Raw genomic sequence first — 22,888 nt, forward strand, 5'->3', positions numbered from 1 at the left:
TCTGGCCTTATTAAATATTTGTTGCTGGGGTTCAGACAGCTCACATGAAAACATTTCATTTCCTCTGCCATTTCCAATATCTAAGAGGTTTAAATCCACTCATGATTGTTCTGGTGTATTTTTTAAAAGCCTTGCATTACCACAGCTGATGCATTAACTACTTTCCACAGTTGCCTGTCTTAAGTATCAGACTAATTTCCCTGACTCAAATTAATACTTGATTATAAACATCAACTTTTCAGTTCAAACGTAATGCTAAAATTTTTAGGATTTTTCTGATGCTCCCTTAGGTGAGGAAGGTTTTTCCTGGTAAATTACAATATTGGATGCAATATCTAAATCATTTTAAAGTGGTAATTGTGTCTCTATCAGAGTTTAGTCCTTTATAAAAAGGATGCCCAAAATTGAACTTCATTCCTCTGTAGGGTGGAGACTGGACTCTATTCATCATGGAAATGGGAGAGTAATATTTTTCATAAACTCATCTCCCTTGGAAGTTTAAGTAGCATTTATTCACTACAAAGTGATTGAATAGTAGTACCCTCTAACAAAGTGAAATTTGTCAAGAATGCCTCAGAAGGGAGATTTCTTTTGAACGTTTTCTCAGAAAGAACTGGTTGTATAAACAGTTGACACACACCTTCTACCTACAGTTCTAAAGTACCAGGATTTTGAATGTGTATAGTCATCATTTCCAAGGTGGGGGTGGGGCAGTGGAGGAGGCAGGCAGGACTAAAAGATAAGGTTTCATAAAACTCAATACTCCATGACTCTCTTCCTTATAAATTAAAAATGTTAAATTAATATTCAACCAAATTCCATCAAATGTCATTGGAAAAAAAGTAGAACATTCAAAGTAAATTTTAACAACTAGAAGAAAATGTACATTTGGATTCTTGCTTACCAGGAAGCAATACTTGCTCTTCAGGCTTAATTTCGACATGTGTTCTTGCTTCTCACACTATAATGATAAAACCAGGGGAATTTTTTCTCTAAGCTACAGTGACTCTTATTCATGAGAGGAGCTAGTCCCATTATAAAGGAGAAGGAGCTATATTTAAAAAAGAAAGAAAGAAAGAAACAGGTAATAAAAACACACTGTGTTGAAATTACCTGGAGGGGAAGTGACAGTAAAAATAAAGTGCCAATTTGACCCAGAGATCAAAACTGCCAAGTTGGAGAAGCTCACATAACCATCTTGAGTTTCTGCGTGAGTACATCCTACAAACAAACACAAAACCAAACAGTGAATGTTAGTCACCTACGCTAGAGCAGTTTCTTCAAGTAATCTCTGTAGAGAGGCAATTGGACAATAAAGAAAAAATTAATGAAAAAGGTTACTAAATCCATCAGGCTTCTCTTAGGCAAATCTTGAAACCAAGTAAGTCAAGACAGAATAATAGTGAGTGCAAGTCACTCAGTTGTGGCCGACTCTTTGTGACCCCATGGACTGTAGCCTACCAAGCTCTTCTGTCCATGGAATTTTCCAGGCAAGAATATAGGAGTGGGTTGCCATTCCCTTCTCCAGGGCATCTTCCTAACCCAGGGATCGAACCCAGGTCTTCCGCATTTTCAGGTGGATTCTTTACCATCTGAGCCACCAGGGAAGCCCAGAATAATAGTAACAACAGCTAACATATATCAAAGTTCACTCTGCCAAACATTGGGCATTCTATTCCTCATTATATACAAACTACACAACACCACAAAATATACTATTATCTACAGTCTAAAGATTAGGAAACAGGCTCAGGAAACATTAAATTACTTGGTGAGAAGGTTATAGGTCAAATCTTCCTGATTTAATAAAGTTTGTATTCTTAGCCACTATTGGGTAAGAATACACCACTTCCCAGGTGGTGTTAGTGGTAAAGAACATGCCTGCCAATACAGGTTAGACATACGAGACGTGGGTTCAATCCCCGGATGAGGAAGATTCCATGGAGGAAGAAATGGCAACCTACTCCAGCATTCTTGCCTGGAGAATTCCATGGACAGAGGAGCCTGGCAGACTGCAGTCCATAGGGTCACACAGAGTCAGACACGACTGAAGCGACTCAGCATGCACGCATGCGTTTTATTATTAAATGTCTCTCAAGAAAGAAAGTCTACTATCTTTCTTGGTGGTCAGTTTCTAGGCTCTGCCTCTCTTCTAGTCAAGGGATCTGTAGTTTATGTGGTGGCAGAATGAGGCCAATAGATTAGGAGCACAGCTATGCGTCAGATCAGGACTGATAAAGACTACCCTGTTCAGCAACTTGGATTGTCTGCACTTTGGTTTCTCTGAATAAAATGCAAAAAGGAAAGCTTACATTTTCTAACAATAGGCCATCCATTTACAAACCGAAAGAAGGAAACTGAGCTCCAGACCCCATTCACAATGCCATGAATTAGTCTTCTGCCTCCACTATCCTCAAATGACTTTGCTAAATAACAGCTGCTCCATTTCAGTTTGGAAATGTCACTGTGATTATTGGTACGATGGACAATGAGACAGGAGAGTGCTCCTAATGTTTAAAAACTGGTTTTGAGATCTTTAAGGCTGAAAGGTATCATAAAGATAGAATACGCACAGTGTTACATTTTTCAATTCAATTGCTCAATCCTTTTTGGGAAAACATTGTCTTTCCTCATCAATTTTGCAGAGCTAACTAAAACTTCCCTTTTCAGAAACATCTTTTCCTTCATCTCTTCAGAGTCCCAAAATAAATAAAAATGCCCAGAAAAATGGAAATAAATAAGCCAAGACTCAGATAAATGATAGGCGCCCAAGATAAATGCCGTTCATACTCTTTAAAACCTATATGCATCAAAATTATGGTCAATAAACTCTTGCAAACAATGAACTGCAGAGTACAGATGTTCAACATGAAATCGTTTGCTGCAGTTTTTCCTTTGACAAACGTCCTTATTGTTCCCATCTTTGGAGGAATACAAAGCAGCATTTAATCGAAATGTGTCCGGCGAGCACAGAGAGTCTGCCTCATAGAACAGCCGCCAAACTGCCTAATGGAAAGTACTTTAGCTCCAAATGGGCTTGCTTTTGTGTTAAATACCAGCTTGCCTCAGAGATCTCTACAAAGATTCCCATATATATCTATGATATTCTCAGATTTGAAGCATATGTGCCCAAAAGCGTAGGCAGTTTCTGCCAAGTACAGTACATTACTCTGGGGCTCACCATATCTCTGGAATGATAATTGTAAAACAGACAAATGTCATTGACAGGCTCCCTGATCAAGCTGGGACTGGCTAAGGGAACCTGGGAGAAGATGAGGTGTTGGACTTGAAGCAAGATTGAAGTTGATTATATGATTTATCAGGGAAGGCTACTTGAATGTGATTCTATAAGGAATAGGGTTTTAAAATACCTTTTTAGTCCAAATTCCACCCCCACCCATTCCCACAACTATCCATCTTACCCCTAGCTATCTACACTAACAAACTATTACATCATTAATGTTGATATTTTTAAAATGTTAACGACATATTTTTCTACAACGAGGATCTATAGTTAAATATCAAAGGATCTGAAGGACCTAAAATAATTATCTTTGAGTATATAAATCCACAGGGCTTCCCAGGTGGCATAGTGGTAAAGAACCCACCTGCCAATGCAGGAGATGTAAGAGATGTGGGTTTGATCCTTGGGTGGGGAAGATCCCCTGGAGGAAGAAATGGTAACCCACTCCAGTGTTCCTGCCTGGAAAATTTCATGGACAGTTGAGCCTGACTGGCTACAGTCCACAGAGTTGCAAAGAGTTGGACATGACTGAGCACACACACAGCACACGTGTATAAACCCACTGTTTGGTTAACAGCTAATCTTTTTTTTTAACTGAAAAGGATTGACTGAGGTCAAAGCACATGAAGTTAAATTGCAGAACAAAAGGTTTAGGTTAAACATATAGATATGATTTTGTTGTTAATTTATTTTTCTGCAGGAAATACTTGAGTCAGGTGGTCTATGCCAAATAGTTTTGGTTCCATTTTCTCTGAAGTTAAGGAGAAATAATTCATGATGGTGTTGAGAGATACTCTCAATAATTGAAATAAACTGGTCATGTGGGTATTTCTATAAATAATTTTTTTCCTATTTCATGACATTCACACACACATAAAATGTATGCATATTAGACACCCAGATCATTCCTCATATGTTCACATTGAATCTCCAAACAAGGACAATGTTGACAATACTGATCCAGGGGAGTCCGCTCACTTGAGCATGACTTGGTGTTAATACAAGAAAATAACAAGTGGTTTAATGCCTTATTCATTTTGCATGATCCAGTATGATTCTAAACAAGTCGGTGAGGATATCCTTGGGATAACTGAAAGAAAAGTAATGAAGAGTCTGGGATAGTATGAGTCAGGAATGGGGCACAGTAGAGAACAGAGGCTGAGTAAGGTACAGTGGATGAGTAGGTATGAGGTAGGGGTAAGGCATGGAGGGTAAGGTACTGGGTACAGACAGGTAAAGTATGAAGGATGGCAAGGTACATATTTTATAGGAGGTGTGAGGATGAGCTTAGACTCAAAGCCAGGGTAGAGCAAGAAGTAACTGTAAAATCGGAGTCATTCTTGGAAACCAGCAATGTTGCAGATAGGCAAATGTTTAAATTGGTAAATGAGTCGTTTATAAGTTTGTAAAAGCATTACAGAACACTCAAACTAATATAAATGTCCTAACCTATATGGTGTCTAACTGCATTCTTCTGTGTGTGGATATCCAGTTTCCCCCAATACCATTTGCTGAAGAGACAGTTCTTTCTCCACTGTATATCCTTAATTCCTGTGCTGAATATCAGTTGGCCATATGTGAGTGGCTTTACTTCTCAGCTCTCTAGTCTGTTCCATTCGTTTATATGCCTGTCTTGAAGCCAGTATCATACTGTTTACTATAGTTTTGTAATATGCTTTAAATTAGGAAGTGGTGACTCTCATTTTGTTCTTATTTTTCAAGATCATTTTGGTTGTTTAAGATCTTCTGCAGCTCCATAAAAATTCTAGAATTGCTTTTTTCTATTTCTATAAGAAATATTATTGAGATTTTGATAGAGATTAAATTGAATCTGTAGCTCTCTTTGGGTAGTATGGACACTTTAAGCAAAATTAGACAAGTGGGATTACTTCAAATTTAAAAGCTTCTGCATAGTTAACAGAATGAAAAGGCAACTTATAGCATGGGAGAAAATGTTTGCAAGTCATTTATCTGATAAGGTGTTAGTTTGCAAAATATATAAGAAATTCTTAAACCTCAGTAGCTTAAAAACTAATAACCCAATTAAAAAATAGGCTAAGACCTTGAACACATTTCTCCAAAGAAGATCTGTAAATATGCAATATGCATATGCAAATATGCAATATGCAAAGATGCTCAACATCACTAGTCATCAGGGAAAAACATATCAAAACCACAATGAGATGTCACCTCACACCTAATAGGACAACTATTTTCAAAAAGGCCAAAAGACAGCAAATTTTGGTTTCTAGCAAGTTCTAGGAGAAATTAGAATTCTCAAGCACTTTTAATGATAATGCAAAATGGTGTAGCCTTTATGGAAAAGAGTACCAAGGCGCCTCACAAAATTAAAACTAAAAATACCACATGATCCAGCAGGCACAGTTCTGGGTATTTATCCAAAATAATAATAATAAAAAAAAGCAGGATCTTAAAGAGGTATCCCCATATTTGTTTCAGTGCTATTTATATTAGCCAAGATGTGGAACACACACACACATACATAGGCTTCCCTGGTGGCTCAGATGGTAAAGAGTCTGCTTGCAATGCAGGAGACCCAAGTTTGATCCCTGGGTTGGGAAGACCCCCTGGAGAAGGGAATTCCATGGACAGAGGAGCCTGAAGAGCTGCACTCTATGTGGTTGAAAAGAGTCAGACATGACTGAGTGACTAACACTTTCACACACACACACACCACACACACACACATATATGCTACAGGTATGACAAAAATGCTCACCATACTTGCGGGGCAGATGGCTCCTTAAACATTTCCTGTCAACCTTTTGCACTTTTTAGAAGACACTGGCATTGTACACTGGTGGTGGAATTTTTTTTCTCCAAATTACCAAAGATACTGAGTATTAGTGACTTTGTTATGAATCCCCAGTGGTTGCAAACATTTTTGGGCAGATGCATTTACAGCGGGTCTCCAAATGTCACAAGTACCTACCTCTCAGCACAGAATCTAATGTCCCTTCCAGGGAAACCGAAATGACCCATGGCTCTGACGGGGGCCCCAAGGACTCTACTCTCCGATTCTGGGGGAAAAAAAGAAAGGAAAAATAGGACTCAGAAGAGAATTTTGTGAAGTTAACCGAAAAAGAAGAGGATTCAGACAGAATCTTTCATATAGCACACATTCATGAGAATAAGCAAAGGAAAAATAATAAAATAAATAAAATAATAAATATCCTTTGTCATGTTAACAAGAATATATCAAATAATTTTATCATAAGAAGAGAGATTATTTCAAGAAAATTTGGGGCAAGGCAGTGAAGAGGACAAAGGAAAGCTAAGTTTACAGAAAAGGAGCCTGACACTGTTTGCTGAAGGTTAATAAGATAGGAAAGGGACTTCCCTGGCTGTCCAGTGGTTATGCAGTTCCACTTCAGGGGGCATGGGTTCCATGCCTGGTTGGGGAACTAAGATCTCACATGCCTCACAGTTGGGTCAAAAAATAATAAAATTTATTTTTAAAAAGTGTCAGTGGATCTTGTGGCTGGTAAGGTGCTTTAAAAAAAAAAAAAAAAAAAAACCTTAAGGAAGGAAACATTAGGAGAACAAAGCAGGAGAGCTGGGTAAGTGCCTGACCAGAGCAAAAGTGTGGACCTCAGTCCCATGGGCTTTGTCCCTCTACAAGCATGTCATGGGACGCATTTTTTTTAAATTAAAGAGTGGAAAGTTGATTTAACTGTCATATTTCACTTCTTCCACCCATGACATTAGTAAATATAGAAAAGATAAAATCCAAGGACTTGGACACTGAAATTAGAATGAAGCATGCAGAAGCCTCTTATTGATACTGTACTTAACCACATACAGGAGAAATCACTTAAAATAACATAGAACTATAATGTAATGGCATAAATGCCTTCACCAGCATATGAAATGACTTCTTCAGATATAGATCCAGCACTTTGGGAAGGATAGATTTCTGAGAAGACACCTGAGACCTACTGTAAGAATTTGTTTGGAGTGAAAAAGTATTAGAATTCTACTCCTATCCATAATCATATTCTGGACTTTTTACAGAAAGTAGAAGGAAAGCAGGCTGTGCAATGGAAGGAAAATAATGAAAGTAGTTTGATGTTCTAAGTGCACCAACTGTCCCAGGGTGGGTGCTCTGTACACGTGTATTATGATGATGACGGAGTCTGAAACATGCTCCGAATACAATATGGTACCCGGCTCCAAGTAAAGACTGTGACCTGTGCACAGAGTACCTGCTTATCCAGAAACACGAGCTGTGGTTGGACTGTGAGTTCTTTTCCCACTTCTCCATCTGAAGGCTGGACGAAGACTGAAAGACCATAAGGCCGAACATATATCAAGTTCCCAGTTTTGAAACTGCTTGTGTTTCTGCCACATGTTAAAAAAGAGAAGAGAATCCATGCCTCAGATTTTAGATATCATACCACTGTAGTAGCTGTTTTCCATGATACACCATTACTAGTGAAAAAGTTTGCCTTTGTTTCTAGAAACTAAATAATACACTGTATAGCAAACATGAACTTACAACCAAAGAATAATTATATATGTACTTTATATGTTCGCTTCACCATAGGAAATGATGAAATAGGTGTGTGAGGGGTGGGGTGGGAGAACATATATTATGAACTTAGATTTAATCACAATTTATTAACTCCAAAAAATCTTAGTGAGGCATCATATCAGACTAAAACACTTAGAAGGTGGGGATATTTTATAAGTATGCTAATAAACCAGATTTCCCCAAAAAGGATCAGATTTTAGTGCTTTTCCACTTTCCACGGTATAAATACATTCATCCTGGCTGATTCTGTGGGTACCGAGATGATATCACCACAAAGAATTGGGAAGAGATGCCTGGGAACAGCCTCCCCACACAACTGCTTCACAAAGACTCAGTTCAGTTCAGTCGCTCAGTTGTGTCTGACTCTTTGCAATCCCATGGACTGCAGCACACCAGGCTTTTCTGTCCATCACCAACTCCCAAGAGCTTGCTCAGACTCATGCCCATCAAGTTGGTGATGCCATCCAACCATCTCATCCTCTGTCGTCCCCTTCTCCTCCCGCCTCCAATCTTTCCCAGCATCAGGGTCTTTTCAAATGAGTCAGCTCTTCGCATCAGGTGGCCAAAGTATTGGAGCTTCAGCTTCACCAGCAGTCCTTCCAATGAATATTCAGGACTGATTTCCTTAAGGATTGACCTGTTTGGTCTCCTTGCAGTCCAAGGGACTCTCAAGTCTTCTCCAACACCACAATTCAAAAGCGTCAATTCTTTGGCGCTCAGCTTTATTTATGGTCTAACTCTCACATCCATATACAACTACTGGAAAATCCGTAGCTTTGACTAGATGGGCCTTTGTTGGCAAAGTAATGTCTCTGCTTTTTAATATGCTGTCTAGGTTGGTCATAGCCTTTCTTCCAAGGAGCAAGGACTATCTCATTTAATCTCACAACAACCCTTTTGTATGCATAGTCTTCACAAGATGCTTGCACTAAATAGAATCAGTAACTGTAGAATTCATTGATTAATTGATTTCAATTGAATGAAGCCCTCAGGGAGAAAAACACTTATTTATAATTCATACATGCTGAGCACTTACCCGTACAGGTATTATTCTATGCATTCCACCTATAAACTCATTGTATCTTTAAAATGACACAATGACAGACACTTTTATTTACACATGAAGAAACTAAGGTCCAAAAAGACTTAAGTAGTTTGCCAAAGGTTTTTAAACTTTGGTTTGACCAAAGTTTAGAGCTATATTGTTTTTCAACTCTTTTGAGCACATTAATTGCTGATGTGACTTAGCAATAAAATGGAATAATTATAAATAAAATAGTTACATAATTCATGATATATCAAAGCATCTTTTTCCCAGAGCTTTGGAATGTTTGAAGACCAAGGTAGCTTTATTAAATGAACATTATATGTCCCATTAAACCTATTGTGTATTACACATCAGAGGCATGCAATAGAGTTTTAACATTTAAATGGCGATATATAGACATCATTTATCACATATATTACTCTAGTATAGGATAATAGATGACTCTCAAAATATCCTAACTCAGGTCTAACAAGACTTTGATTAAAAAAAAAAAAAAGGTAGTCTACCCATTTCAATTAAATGCTTGTGAGCCAACTACTTTATTTCCTAATCTATTCTTTTTTCTTATGTGGGGAGATAAAATATTCATTTTACATGGAAGATATATGTGAGGTAAAGGTGACAATTAGTCCTCAGAAGAGGAACAGCGGAAGAACAAATACAGAAGATCAAAAACTATTTAGTTTCCCTAGGGAACCATTTCCCTCTCCCTGGAGCATCCTGGAGAATGGGGGGTAGGGCGTGTGTGGTCCTACAAAGCCCTTTGTTCACCTACCAGCCGAGACCATGACCATCACTCACTAGGAATTCAATATGCGCTAGTCTGGTCATCATTTATAACTTTGCTTAGCCACAATGGGTAAGGATCTTTAAAAAAATTAAATCAGATTTTTTAAATCCACCTATTCATTCCATGGTCCCAGGTTATCGGAAAATTTTACACTATTCCCAAATTCTATTTCTTCCCTTGTCTTTCTTAAATGCTTTCTGATGCAGGACAGGATGCAGGCAGGCTGTGTGGGTTAAAAAAGCCAAAAGACTCCATCCAACAAAGATCCTGACATAAGTACACTGATGTCTAGAGACAGAGGGAGGGGAACCAACTGCCTGAACACTTGCTAAAAGGCCTGTCCCTGACACATTTTTAAGTTTATTGTGAGCAAACATCTCTGATTAAATGTAAACAGCATCCCACTGGAGGTCAGAGACTTGCCGCTACAGCATATCCCAAGGTAATACCACTTTAAGCTTCACATAAACTCTTAAGCAGTTTCTAACCTAAAACCTGACCGTAGGTGGTACAGTTTTTTACGATATGTTATAATAGTGCAATAAATCTGTTAGCTTAAAATCGAATCTCCGTGGCCTTTTAGAGAAATCATCATTAAATGCAGGGTCTTGTTAATGATGCCATCGAAGTGAAATTGTTTAATCTGCTAGGGGGGTGAAAGGTCACCAAATGAATTTTTTATAATACATCAACTTGACACGCAATAGGGAAAACTGTAATAGATAAAAGCAAAGGAAAAGGGCACTGTCTTCTTCTGATAGGTCAATAGCAGCCAAGAGAGTCACTCATCCACTTTCCTTTCACGATGGGGCTCCTTTTGCATTTAATATGGACACCCAATTAATACCCCAGCACCACAGACAACCTCATTTTAGGTGACTTATAGCAATTTCTCCCCCTTCCCTGAAATGAAAGTGATCACAATACATCATAGCATTGTGCGAATTAACGTTAATTGATTCAAGTTACCAAGCAATGATGGGCCACTTATATAATCTAGGCGTTATTGGGTGCTAGAAGGGATGGAGGGAAGATTAGATTCCAGTGTCCGTTGCTGTGACGACGGGAGTCACCTGACGCCTTGTTAGACAGTTGTAAGGTTCTATTGCTGGCCCCAGTGGGGTCGTCAGTAAACTGGAGTGATGTCCAAACATCATTATACGCTGCTCCGATATTAAAGCAAAGGGATTAGCAACTTATTGCAAGCAACCTGGATTTGTCATTGTGCTGTCGTTATCCAATTTCCAACCACTAATGTGACTGTAGCCTGCAGGCAGAAGGACCTACAGCCAAACTTTAAAAAATGGGGGAGGAAAGTTCCCTCCAATCCACCCAGTTTTAACCACTATTTAACAGCTTCCAATACCAGTCAGGTATGTGGAAGAATTTTTTTCCCTTCAATTCTTTGGTGCAAGCTAAAAGAGAAAAACCAGGAAAACACAGAAATGCTCCAGTTCAGAGATTACCACTATTCACTTCAACTCTTGGTTTTTAATCTGCCAGATCTGAAACGCGTACCCTACAGAAGAGAGGACAGTCTCTATGTGCATGGTAAGCCGAGCAGACAAATAAATAAATCCTATTGGTGCAGGTTGGCTCTGGGAGGTGAGGGAGGTGAGGGCATTGGAAGTACTTCCTCACTTCCTCTTCAACCTCTGTCCCCTCAAAGTTACTGAGTCAGGTTCCTCTAGAAGAGTTCCAAGTTTTGATTAAATGTTTAAGGATGTCCTGAGCATTTTTAATCATTCTTACTTTAAATGGGCTACATAGGGGCAGAATCTATAATATATGCTGTGAGGGAACTTCAATTACGAAGGAATTTGTGAAATTCTGTACTCTGTAAGAAGAAAGCATGTCCACTCAATTCAGTGGACAAACATGTCCCTTCCACTACGTACAAATATTGTTCTAAGCACTGAGATATGCAGAGATAAATACACCATCACCTTGGTCCCTCAGGAGCATCCTTCCAAAGAGTCTGTAAGGCAAGGATGAGTTTCCTGGCGTCTTCAGAGCTGACACATACCATTTTATTTATATTTCATAGTCCGTATGCTCCCTATTAAACCTAGCTAAATGCCCTTAGCTGTCATCCACTCCTAAGAGGGAAAAAATTGTCTTATGATCTCATGTTTTCTTTCTGGTACTACGACGTAGTGATTCAAAACTCAGCACATTGTAAGCATCCAATACATGTTATCATAGTAACACTACGACCTGTCGGTACCCACCCTGCACTTCCTCTGCTCTTAGGCCATTAAATGCCTGTGGAGACCACCCCCTATCTTGGACTGGCCAATCTCCAGTTCTGATGCACCCTTGAACATTTACCAAGTCCAAGCTCACTCTAGGATGATAGGCCAATGAATCAAGAGACAAGGTGTTGAGGCAAGGAAGAGACTTTAATCAGGGAGCTGGCAGACTGAGATGGCAGGCTAGTGCCTCAAAATAACCATCTTTTGGGGGTCTGGATGTCAGGTTCTTTTATAGATTAGAGATGAGGGGAGGTGAGAAAGCAAAATAAAAAGGCCATTAATCTTGCAAACATTTCCTAGAATGGCAAGCCTCAGGCAGGGGATGTGTTACTTTTTCCTTCCTGCCATCCACAGGTGGACAGGGTTCTGAATAAAGGCGCTTTAGTTTAAGTCAGGCAGAGGGGCAGGATTCTCTGAGGCAAACCATTCTGTATGATTAAATTAACTAAAGCAACAAAAAGCAACTCAAAGAAACAGTTCCAACATGGAGTCAGAATTGGCTTCCTCCCTGCAACATAACTGGTACACTTACTGCTATGCTCTAACACTTAGTATTAAATTCTTATGGATCTGTGGAATTTTTCATTTCAAAATGAGATTTGAGTAACCCTAGGCATACATTGCTTTGTGCCAGGCGTATACAAAATAAACATGGCACATCTTTCAACAAGATGAATCAGGGGTCAAAATCTAAGCATTTTAGTTGGAAAATCATTTAAAATGGTATTTTTTTAAATAAATCTAACATGACTATCTTATTTGAAATAGTGGAAATTCTGAATACATATTTTAAGATTATACACAAATATTCAAAATTTACTATTTGTAATAGGGTGCTGTAGCAGTCATAGTCTAAAGAGGAAAACAAACCACTTAACCTAAGCAGTACACTTCTTAGGTACTTGGGAACATGAAGAATAGTTAAGTTGAAGCCTTGACTAGCTAATGAATACTATAAAGACAAAGTATACTAATTTTATGAAAACTAATGGTTAAGCAGGTCCATACTGAATCAATGATTTCCTTGTAATAGATATAGAATAATGAGATTTTAATACACATACTCTTATTAGTAGTTATATAAATATTTATTTTCCCTATCTATTAATTTTAAAACATCTAGATTTCTTATAAGCCATATAATTTTCTGGACATAATAACTGTTCAATTAATGTTTGGGAAGTTAAAAACCATTCAAATGTAAGTTTTCATGAGTCTTTACTATATTTAGCTACAACTTTACCATCTGCACACATCTTAAATTACTTTATTGTAAGTTAGTACAGTTCAATTTGGGGATTAGAACTACATGTACATATGGGTGGAAAACTACTGGATGCAGATAAGTCAACAGAAATAATGGATTAAAATTAACCTCCTGTTTATAAGGAAGATAGCAGAAAAAATATAAACTGCAGAAGTAGAATCAAAGATTTAGTGGTCTGGGGCTATTTAGTATAAGAACAAGGGTCCCTAAGGGCACCACTGCAGAAACAGGGCTGTGAAATAAATGACAGCCTTAATGATGACCATGAATCATCAATAAAAATGTGATAGGTCTACATTATTTTCCATTTAATAAGACTGGATAATATATGTATTCTTTTTTGTTCAAGAGATGAAGTCTTTTTAAAAATGTAGTGATAAAAAACAATTTTTAATTGAATGAAAAGTTTACTTATGCAGAGCATCTCATTTCCCCACAAAGCCACATATATAAAATACCATTATGATAATTTTGCCACCCACCTCACTCAACAAAGCAGTGAATTTGTATTGCAGTAAAGAGAAGAAATGGTGCAGAAACACCCCTTAATGGCAAAGCTGTGGTTTTGCCAGGAGGAGGGAAAGAGACAGACTGGCAGAGCGGGTATCCTTTCCAGGATGCGCATTCTGCCAGTCTTGAGAAGAACACCCTCCTATAATGACAGGAAGATTCTGTCCTTGCATACTCCAAACAGCTGTTTCCCAGAAAGCAGGGGCCCAGGGGGCACGGAGAGGCTGCACAAAAGAAGACGCTAAATGAGCCTGGGTGTCACCAATAGACTCGTGTCACCAACTGCCTCTCCTAATTTCCTTGTCTATTCTAGTCAGTTTGATAAAGGACTTCTTTTACAGAATGAGAAAACTTAAAAAGCTACTAATGTGATGGATACAAAAACACACAGATACACACAGCCACAGAACCATGTTCACCATCCCTGTAGCTGATTTTAGGGCCCAAGGTTCATGGCAATATCATAAACAGAGAGCTTTATGTGAGATAGCATATTAGTTTTCTATGGCTGTGGAACATAACTCCACAAATTTTCGTGGTTTTTAAAATGTCACAAATTTATGATCTTCAAGTTGTGGGTCAAGAGTTCAGACAGGCTTGGCTCTGATCTCTGCCTAAGAATCCACTTCCAAACTCATTCTGATTGTTCACAGAATTCATTTCCTTGTAGCCATGGAATAGAGGTCCCTGTTTCCTTGCCGGCCATCGGCCAAGGTCCACTTTCTACTTATAAAGTCGGTCTGATTTTTTTTTCTTGTGTGGTGCTTTCCATCCTAAAAGCAGTGACACTTAAATTCCTTCTCACACTTCAAATCTTTTTGCTTTCCTCTTCTGCTTTATTCTGCTACAGCAGGAGAAAACTCTCCTCCCTTCAGGGCTCCTGTGTTAAAACGGGCCCACCTTGATAATCCTGGGTATTCTATCTTAAGGCCAACTGTGCCACATAACATACTGTGTTCATGGAAATGCTATGTGATCATATCCGTAGGTTCCCAGGACTAGGACTGTAATTTCAGAAATTCTGCCAACCACAAATAGCTTTAGCATTTCAATAGCTAAACTTCCAGACAAGATACAGATATGTATGTCATATGACAAAACACATTACTTAGAGGTTGTTTTTTTTTGTTGTGGTTGTTAATGAAGCAGGAGAAAGGTGGGGAAAAGAAAAGACAAGAGGGAAAGAAATTTAAGACAGCAAAAATCAACTTTCTACCGCCAGTATTCCAGACAAAAGGTAGAATATAAAAATAAGACACCAGTGGGAAACCCCAAGTTTAAAAAGGGCAGGTTGAATATACGTTTATCTCTGTTTCCTCTACTCCACTGAAATTACTTAAAAGAACAAAAGTGAATAAAAATGGTGTAAATCCACAAGGATGAAGAAGGCAGGAGAGGAGAAAGCAACCAACAATAAAGGGTAACAAAGTTTTGGAAGACGGAAAACAGGCTCATGGAACTGACTTAGCCATGTGGAAGACACTTAAATCTAGATGCCTCTAGAGGAGGATAAAGATCAGGAGAGGCCAATTCACTGTGTATTATTTAATTAAAAAATAGCACTCCATTTCTCCCCACAAGGCAGAAGTTGATAGCTTTTTGAAAGCAGGTAGGACTCCTCTTGGTAAGTAAATGTCTGATATGCCCTCAATTTGTTGAAATACATGCAACCCCATTAAATTAACAAGAGTGAATCTTTCACGAACATCCTAAATATTTCCACTATTTAGGAAAGGTCTATGTCCTCAGACTAATTTCTGCAATCTCAAGGTCAAGTCACTAGCTTGTCAATGACTTTCCAGTGAGTTCAGTGGAAGTCCCAGTTGACACTGATCAAAGCTGAAAGAAACAGGGCTGGCCCTGGGACCTGCACAAGGCTTCAGGGTTGTTTACCATACTGTGCAATTCTTAGAACCATGGGAAAACTTGCTAGTTCTCATTAGATCCCTTAGGACGTGGCATTTCTTATTCTGCAGCAATTTATTCAGATATACTTCAGAAGCAGTCTTTCCTTAGCTTCAGAACATTTTTATTTTGCCTTATGTCTTGGAAACATCTCTTAAAACACTAAAGAAACTGAAAGAGATGGGGAATAGAATGCAACCAACAGAAAACTGATGTTATAAAATACATGTTCAGTAGTTTCTTATTAAATCAGGAATATCTGAGTCAAATGTGAAAGCATGATGTCTCTAATGGATGCTGGGCAATAAAAGTAATCTTTTCTCTGAAGCTTGTGATGCGATGATGTTCCCTCACACATATGTACCCATACCTGCACTTGGGCTGGGTCCATACCCTTTCCTGGGTTTCCTCTGCTTTACCTCTATTGTTTCTACTCTTTGACTTTACTCTCTTTTTAGTTAAAAGCTAAATATTTACCGAGTCTTTTTTATATAATATACAAATCAGTCATTTTGGAAGGATGACCTATTGAAAGCTCAGTACCATAAAATCTAAATAAAATTTAGCAGTGACCTGGTCCTAGAACTTCTTAGTCACCCATCCATAGAATATGATCATAAGAACTCAGTGGGATCTAAATGAAATTGGGCTAAAGAAGATATATTTAAACATAAGCCAAGATACAGTAGCATCACTTTTTTCAGATTCCTGATTTTTATATCATCATGCACAATATGATTATGTCAACAACAAGATGAAGGGTTGGTGACTGATAAAATATCCAAGATTTAATAGATTTTGAGCAATTATGCAATTAGGAGTACTTTTTAATTCTAAGCTAGCAATTTCCAAAGCCCTTCAAATCAACCAGAATCAAAAAAAAAAAAAAAATTGCTTGAGTTTTCTTGTCATTTCTTCCATATAAGAAAGAGGAACACCAAATACAGGTAAAATATGATACAAAAACACTAGCTAATTTTTCATTCGTTTATATTGCTTTGTGTATAAAAAGGCAGTCAATGTATTTCTTGAATACTCCTTAAAATGTAAAGGTGCATCTTTTTGTTTTCCTTTTTATTTTATAAAGAATCCCACATGTACTAAAGACAGCTGTACAAAAGCAATTAATATCCATTAAATACTAATTATTTATTTATTGTAACTACCACAAATGTAGTGAAAAAGCAGCAACAAAAAATCTTTTAATAAAAGAATATGAATGCTCTAAAATTTCATTGAGTTATATTGTTCAGAATAATTGTATCTATTTCAGGGACCCAATATCAACTGTATCAACTCAACATGTGCATGAGTTTCAGCTTATTTTTTCAGTGGTGGTAGCAAACTGGCAGGGAATCTATATGCTTGACTCTCTTGAGTACTCTCTAACCTCACAGCATGCATGTGTGAGATGGTTAGTTTATATATATTTCCCAAGCATTATGACAATTTCATATTGTCTCTCAGTCTGCGGTATCATCTCTGGTTCTTTTGTATCTGCTAAAAATGGAGCTTGGGACTGTAATAGTCTTGACCTCGTGACAGATGTCTTAGGTAAACTTGGACTGGACAATTCATCTCTTGGGTATCATAACATATAAATTTGAGAGCAATTTATATCTACCTTCCCTTATTATATACTTCATATAATTCTTCATTTACTAGGCTCAGGGAGATATTCAGGTAGATTTACTTCTGAAATATGTAGTAAACATCGATCTGGTAAAGAATTTCAAAATACAAGCTTATAGAGTCAGAATAACATAGCAAAAAGGATATTACAGATCTTACACAGATCTGTGCCATAAACATAGTTGGCAGCAATTATGATCTTCCCTCACACAATTTGACATCTTTGCAGGGATTTATAATCCTGTGAACTGAAAATCACTCCGTCGTGTCCAACTCTTTGTGACCCCATGGACTGTACAGTCCATGGAATTCTCCAGGCCAAAATACTGGAGTGGGTAGCCTTTCCCTTCTCCAGCAGATCTTCCTAACCCAGGAATTGAAACCAGGCCTCCCACACTGCAGGAAGATTTTTTACCAGCTGAGCCACAAGGAAAGCCCAAATAAGTGAAAGCAGCTCAGTCGTGTCCAACTCTTTGTGACTCCACGGACTGTACAGTCCATGGAACTCTCTAGGCCAGAATACTGGAGTGGGTAGCCTTTCCCTTCTCCAGGGGATCTTCCTAACCCAGGGATTGAACCCAGGTCTCCCACTTTGCAGGTGGATTCTTTACCAGCTAAGCCACAAGGGAAGCCCTTTATAATCCTAGGTTGAATAAAACCCAAACAGAATCACTGTTTTAAATTAGTAAACTCCTAGTCATCTTTCCAAAATGTTCCTAGATATAAGGCCATTCCTCAGTCCCTACAGGCAGGATTTTTATCAGCCCCATGGGTATTCATGGGTTTTAACTCACGGCTGTATGAAATTGTGATAGTGTTTTTGTCCCATAAGGCAAAGATCATATCTGTTTCACTTTAGCAACCCCAGAATCTAGCCACTGCTAAAATGCATCACATGATAAATGAATGAATAAACAAGTTGAAAACAAGTTGCCTTAGAAAAATCTGTCTACGCTTAAGATTTAAAGTACAAAAATATTAATATAACATCCCCACTTACCTAGGAAATAGAATAACCACAAAGACTCTAGATTTAATCATAAATTTTAAAATTGAGAATTTAAGTCTATAAATAGCTCTTGGCATTTTTATTCTTATCTTAAAAAGCAGACAGTTTATGTAATTCAGTGTAAATAGACTGACATTTGCAATATGTATCAAAGAAATCAGCTCATATTTAGATGTTATTATAATTAGTACTTACCCATAGCCGATGATTCCCTTTGATTGAGTCACAAGTAAGGCCCCAATAGTCATATTCAGGACACTTTCTAGTAATCCAGTCTGTTGAGCAATGATAACCTGGTGAGCCAAATTCTGTAATTTGTTACTTGATAAAGATGGAATCAGTCCAGCGTTCCTTACTGTTGGCAGATCACCAATTTCAATGACCATCACTTTTGAGATCATTTCCATGGTGGGTAGGTCTCTATATGAGCTCATTTCTACCATGAGAGGTCTACGCTGACCTACTCGGTCATGACTGGTACAAGTCACAGTTGGGCAATTGCGCTTTCTCTTTGCTCTACTATCAGCCATGGCCTTTAAGGTTGCTTCATTTCCAGGCATCTGATGAATAAATCTGATTTGATCTTGGTTAATCTGCAAGAAGACAGTTAGTCTTTCAAGGATCACGATTTCCCAGCCTTTTTCTAGAACTGAAAACATCACATTGAGGGCCAAATGAATGGAAACACTTGACCGTATTTCAATGGGCTTCTCTCCTTGTAGGACAACATACAAGAGGTTATCTGTGATGCTGAAATAGTTGGAGCCAATAGACTCATTCAACAGTGAGGAAGTTGAATGAACTTGAGTAGGTGGAATGAATCTGTCTCCTGAGAAAACATATGGGCTCTGGAGTTCATGGTAGAATACAGCCAGGAGGAGCTTAGAGGTATTTTTGTTCCCCAATAGAAAAAAATGCAAAACATCAGGAGTCTGATCCACAAAGCAGACCTTGGTGATTCTCCTGGTGGGCACAATGGAATAGAAAGCAGATACAGACCTTGAAATGGAGCAGGGAGCACTGGCATTTATGCTACTAAAGGTGTCAACAAAACCGCTAGTCACAGATACAACTGGATACAACTTCTGCATTGCCCAAGTGGTATCAGCACTGTCGAGAATTAAGATCACTGGGTCAGTCTGTTTGCAGATATAGCCATTTATCAGGGGTCGGTAGGTGCATTTCTGCTCTTCTCTAAATGTACCTATAAAATAAAGGGGGAAAAAAAGTGACTTAAGAACTACAGTCTCCCAAAGATGATTTCCAATCCATCACGCTCACCATCACCTGTAACCTCAGGAAACATTTACTGAATATTCAAGTGTACTAGATACTGAGAATGCAACAAAGTCTTGGGAAAAACATGGAAAGATACATATATTAAATAACAGGTCCTAGGGCTTAGTGGGTAAAGAATCCTCCTGCAGTGCAGGAGACAGAGGAGATGCAGGTTCAAAACCTGGGTCGGGAAGATTCCCTGGAGGAGGAAATGGCAACCCACTTCAGTATTCTTGCCCGGAAAATCCCATGGATAGAGGAGTCTGGCAGGCTATACAGTGCATGGGGCCGCAAAGAGTTGGACATGACTGAGCAAGCGGCATGCAGTATAATTTAAATGCATATGTTACATAAAATGTTATTTAAAGTTAATAATGTATATAATAGCTAAATGGTAAAAGTAAAGCAAAGTAATTAAGAAAAAGGAATAATCACTAAGGCCTCCAAAAATGGAAAAACAATAGATGAGAAGGAGGTAATAATATTTGAGTCAATGGGAAAGAGGTAGATAGATTGAGGTGGTTGGGACAGAAATTTTATGGGAAGTATATTAAAATTGCAAAGGTATATTGTGACCAGATTGTGAAAGAGTTTGGATGTCAGACTATATCATTTTATCAAACTTTTTTTTATCGCTAACATGAAGAAAAAAGAAATACAGAAGGAGGAAAAGAAGAAAGTAGTAATTTGGGAGAGTTGACATTAAATAGAGCTCAACTCCCTGGTGGCTCAGAGGGTAAAGAATCTACCTGCAATGCGGGAGACCTGGCTTCAATCCCTGGGTTGGAAAGATCCCCTGGAGGAGGGTATGGCAACCCATTCCAGTATTCTTTCCTGGAGAATTCCATGCACAGTGGAGCCTGGTGGGCTACAGTCCATAGGGTCACAGAGAGTCAGACACAACTGAGCGACTTAGCAGAGCATAACTTGAGTATGATTGCACGTGATGAAAGCATTTGAAGAGACAGCATTATTCACTATTCCCACCACTCCTAATATTTCTATGAGCCTAGAGTTTTTGTTCTGAATTCAAAAGTATATTTTATCTTCTAACAAAGAGTTCCTCTGACTTCAACTTAATAGTCACAAAAATGTATTGTTTCCTACATGTTTTAACTTGCCCTAGTGCATATTCATCTAAATAGCCTAAAGATTAAAACCAAAAAAAAACCCCCCAAATTATTACTAATGCAGGATGTACAGGGAACCTGTATAGCAAAGATTTACTGTAATAACATATAATGGAAAACAATTTCAAAAAATATATGTGTATATGTATAACTGAATCACCTTGCTGTGCACATGAAACATTGTAAGTCAACTATACTTCAATAAAATATATATATATAAAGAAAAGTAAGTATAACAGCAAAATTCAATGAAACCAACAACAAACAAACAAAAAACTTGGGTGAAATAAGCCTAATTCTTGAAAACTGACACGAAACTGAAAATTCTAATTGTTTCATCTCTTAAACAAATTGAATTTGCTAAATTAAATGTCAAATTATTAATTTATGTATAGATTTAATTGTAAAAATTTTTAAATGGTCACCATTACATAGAGTGTGTTTGACTTATCTTCAGAAACATGGAAAAAGTATTAAGAAAACTAACTAATTGCATGACCTTAATAATCATGGAAGTTCTTCTTTGAGACTATGATACACCGATCTCTACTACTGTTATCCCCTTTTCAAATGAGACAGTTAGGTAGCCTTCCCTCATGGAAGATCTTTGAATCACTCCAGTTCCTCTTTTCTAAACCTACTGCTTACTTTCCTTCTTTTTAAACATTTTTTTCAGCCATGCTGATGCCATTGATGAATTGTTTACATTCTACCGAGCTTCGTGGATCTCTGACTTTTTTCTTTCTGCTTCTCATCCAGCAGTTACAAGGTATTTAAAAGTGACCTCTGTATATTGCTAAATTCTTGGAATTGTCCCTGAACAAAATACTTAGTCTCTTAGTTGATATGATTTTCAATCATTCTCTGCTACTAATTATATGTACTTTGATAAATTACATAAACACTAGGAACCAATGTTCTTAAGGGGTCATTTCTCAAGGCCTAAGACTGTATCTCATATTTCAGTTATCATAGGGCTTACTTAACATCCTGCGTCAAACACAGTAGAAACTCATTAACGTGTATTAGTTGATTGATACATAATGTCCTTTTCAAAACTCCTACTCTTCAAATAATTTATCTAGTTATAAGGTTATTATTCTGTAACTTGAATACAGTTTAAACCAACTCATCACAATAACGGAGTATACCACAAAAGTGTATTGAGAGAATTGTCCCTTGAATTAATGTTAATATTTGATAGCTCAATATCATGAGAGATCCAATTATTTCACATGAAACCTTAAGAGTGGAATTACAGTCGATGATAAGAATCTTCTCTTTTTGAATCAGGTAACTGATTTGTCCACAAAATAATTTCTGTTATGACAAAGCATTTTTTCTCAGCTTGTTCACTAATTCATTAAACAAGTGGAGGAAGGGCGTAAAGGCTTGGATAAGCCTATAAATGAAATCAGGGAAGACATGTTCTGGAGACATCTCCAGAAGGTACCAGTAGGTAGTATGTAGTGGTAGACCTGGGATAATGTCTGGGGCAAGCAGGAATCTTAAGGAAAACACATTGCATCTTTATACTCTGGCATGGAATATATACAGTGGCACGGAAACTATCAGAGGGGTCCTGAAGGTTTGCATACAATTTTGTCAACGGGAGACTCTGCTTAGTTGATTCAACAGGTTTTAGATGGTGGTTTTTCCATGGTTGTTGCAAATAATCTATAATGTTTCCTTGGGAGAGTTTCAGATAAAGAAATATCTGACAGGAAGTCCATAGACTCATAAGAGTGGTACCTGGAAGTGGGACAGAATCAAACAGGGACTAGAATGCCAAATGGTAGAAATGGCCCCACTTCAAAGATACCTCTAAGCTATAAGGCTGGTGATTCTTCCTTCTTTCTTTCCTCCCTCCATCCCTTATTTTCTTCCCTTCTTCTTTTCCTAACCACCTTTACCTAAAACTTATTGGCAAGTTTAATTATTCATAGTTTATAGACAGTAAAACTAACTCACAGAAATTATGATTCACACAATTACTTAGTAACAGTCGTGAGAAGAAGAACATCTTTAAACTTCTACCTATGCTTTTGGCAAAATAGAATGGAATCCAAATCATTCATTTGGGGATTGTATTTAGATGTGGTGTCAGCTGGGATGATTAACCCTTTAGGAGGCATATCGGGTGGCCAGGAGTTCTCTTTACACCGTCTATTGACAGAAAGGTTTTTGGTTCTCTTTACACAGCCTGTTGACAGAGAGATTTTTGGTTATTTGTCAAATCATGCATTTGTTGAGATTGCATTTGCT

The 22,888-nt window shown here is 37.9% G+C and overlaps 1 protein-coding gene across 1 annotated transcript in view; it reads right to left on the bottom strand.

The window, feature by feature from the left end:
* Positions 1–22,888, bottom strand: part of PKHD1 (PKHD1 ciliary IPT domain containing fibrocystin/polyductin) — a 441,675-nt gene that overhangs the window by 26,211 nt on the left and 392,576 nt on the right. Inside the window, 4 exon segments of the mRNA XM_002697311.6 lie at positions 1,114–1,221; positions 6,198–6,285; positions 7,471–7,606; positions 18,411–19,419. Coding sequence (XP_002697357.3) covers positions 1,114–1,221; positions 6,198–6,285; positions 7,471–7,606; positions 18,411–19,419 — 1,341 coding nt within the window.

Source organism: Bos taurus, chromosome 23, assembly GCF_002263795.3.
Source record: "Bos taurus isolate L1 Dominette 01449 registration number 42190680 breed Hereford chromosome 23, ARS-UCD2.0, whole genome shotgun sequence".
Taxonomy (NCBI): domain Eukaryota; kingdom Metazoa; phylum Chordata; class Mammalia; order Artiodactyla; family Bovidae; genus Bos; species Bos taurus.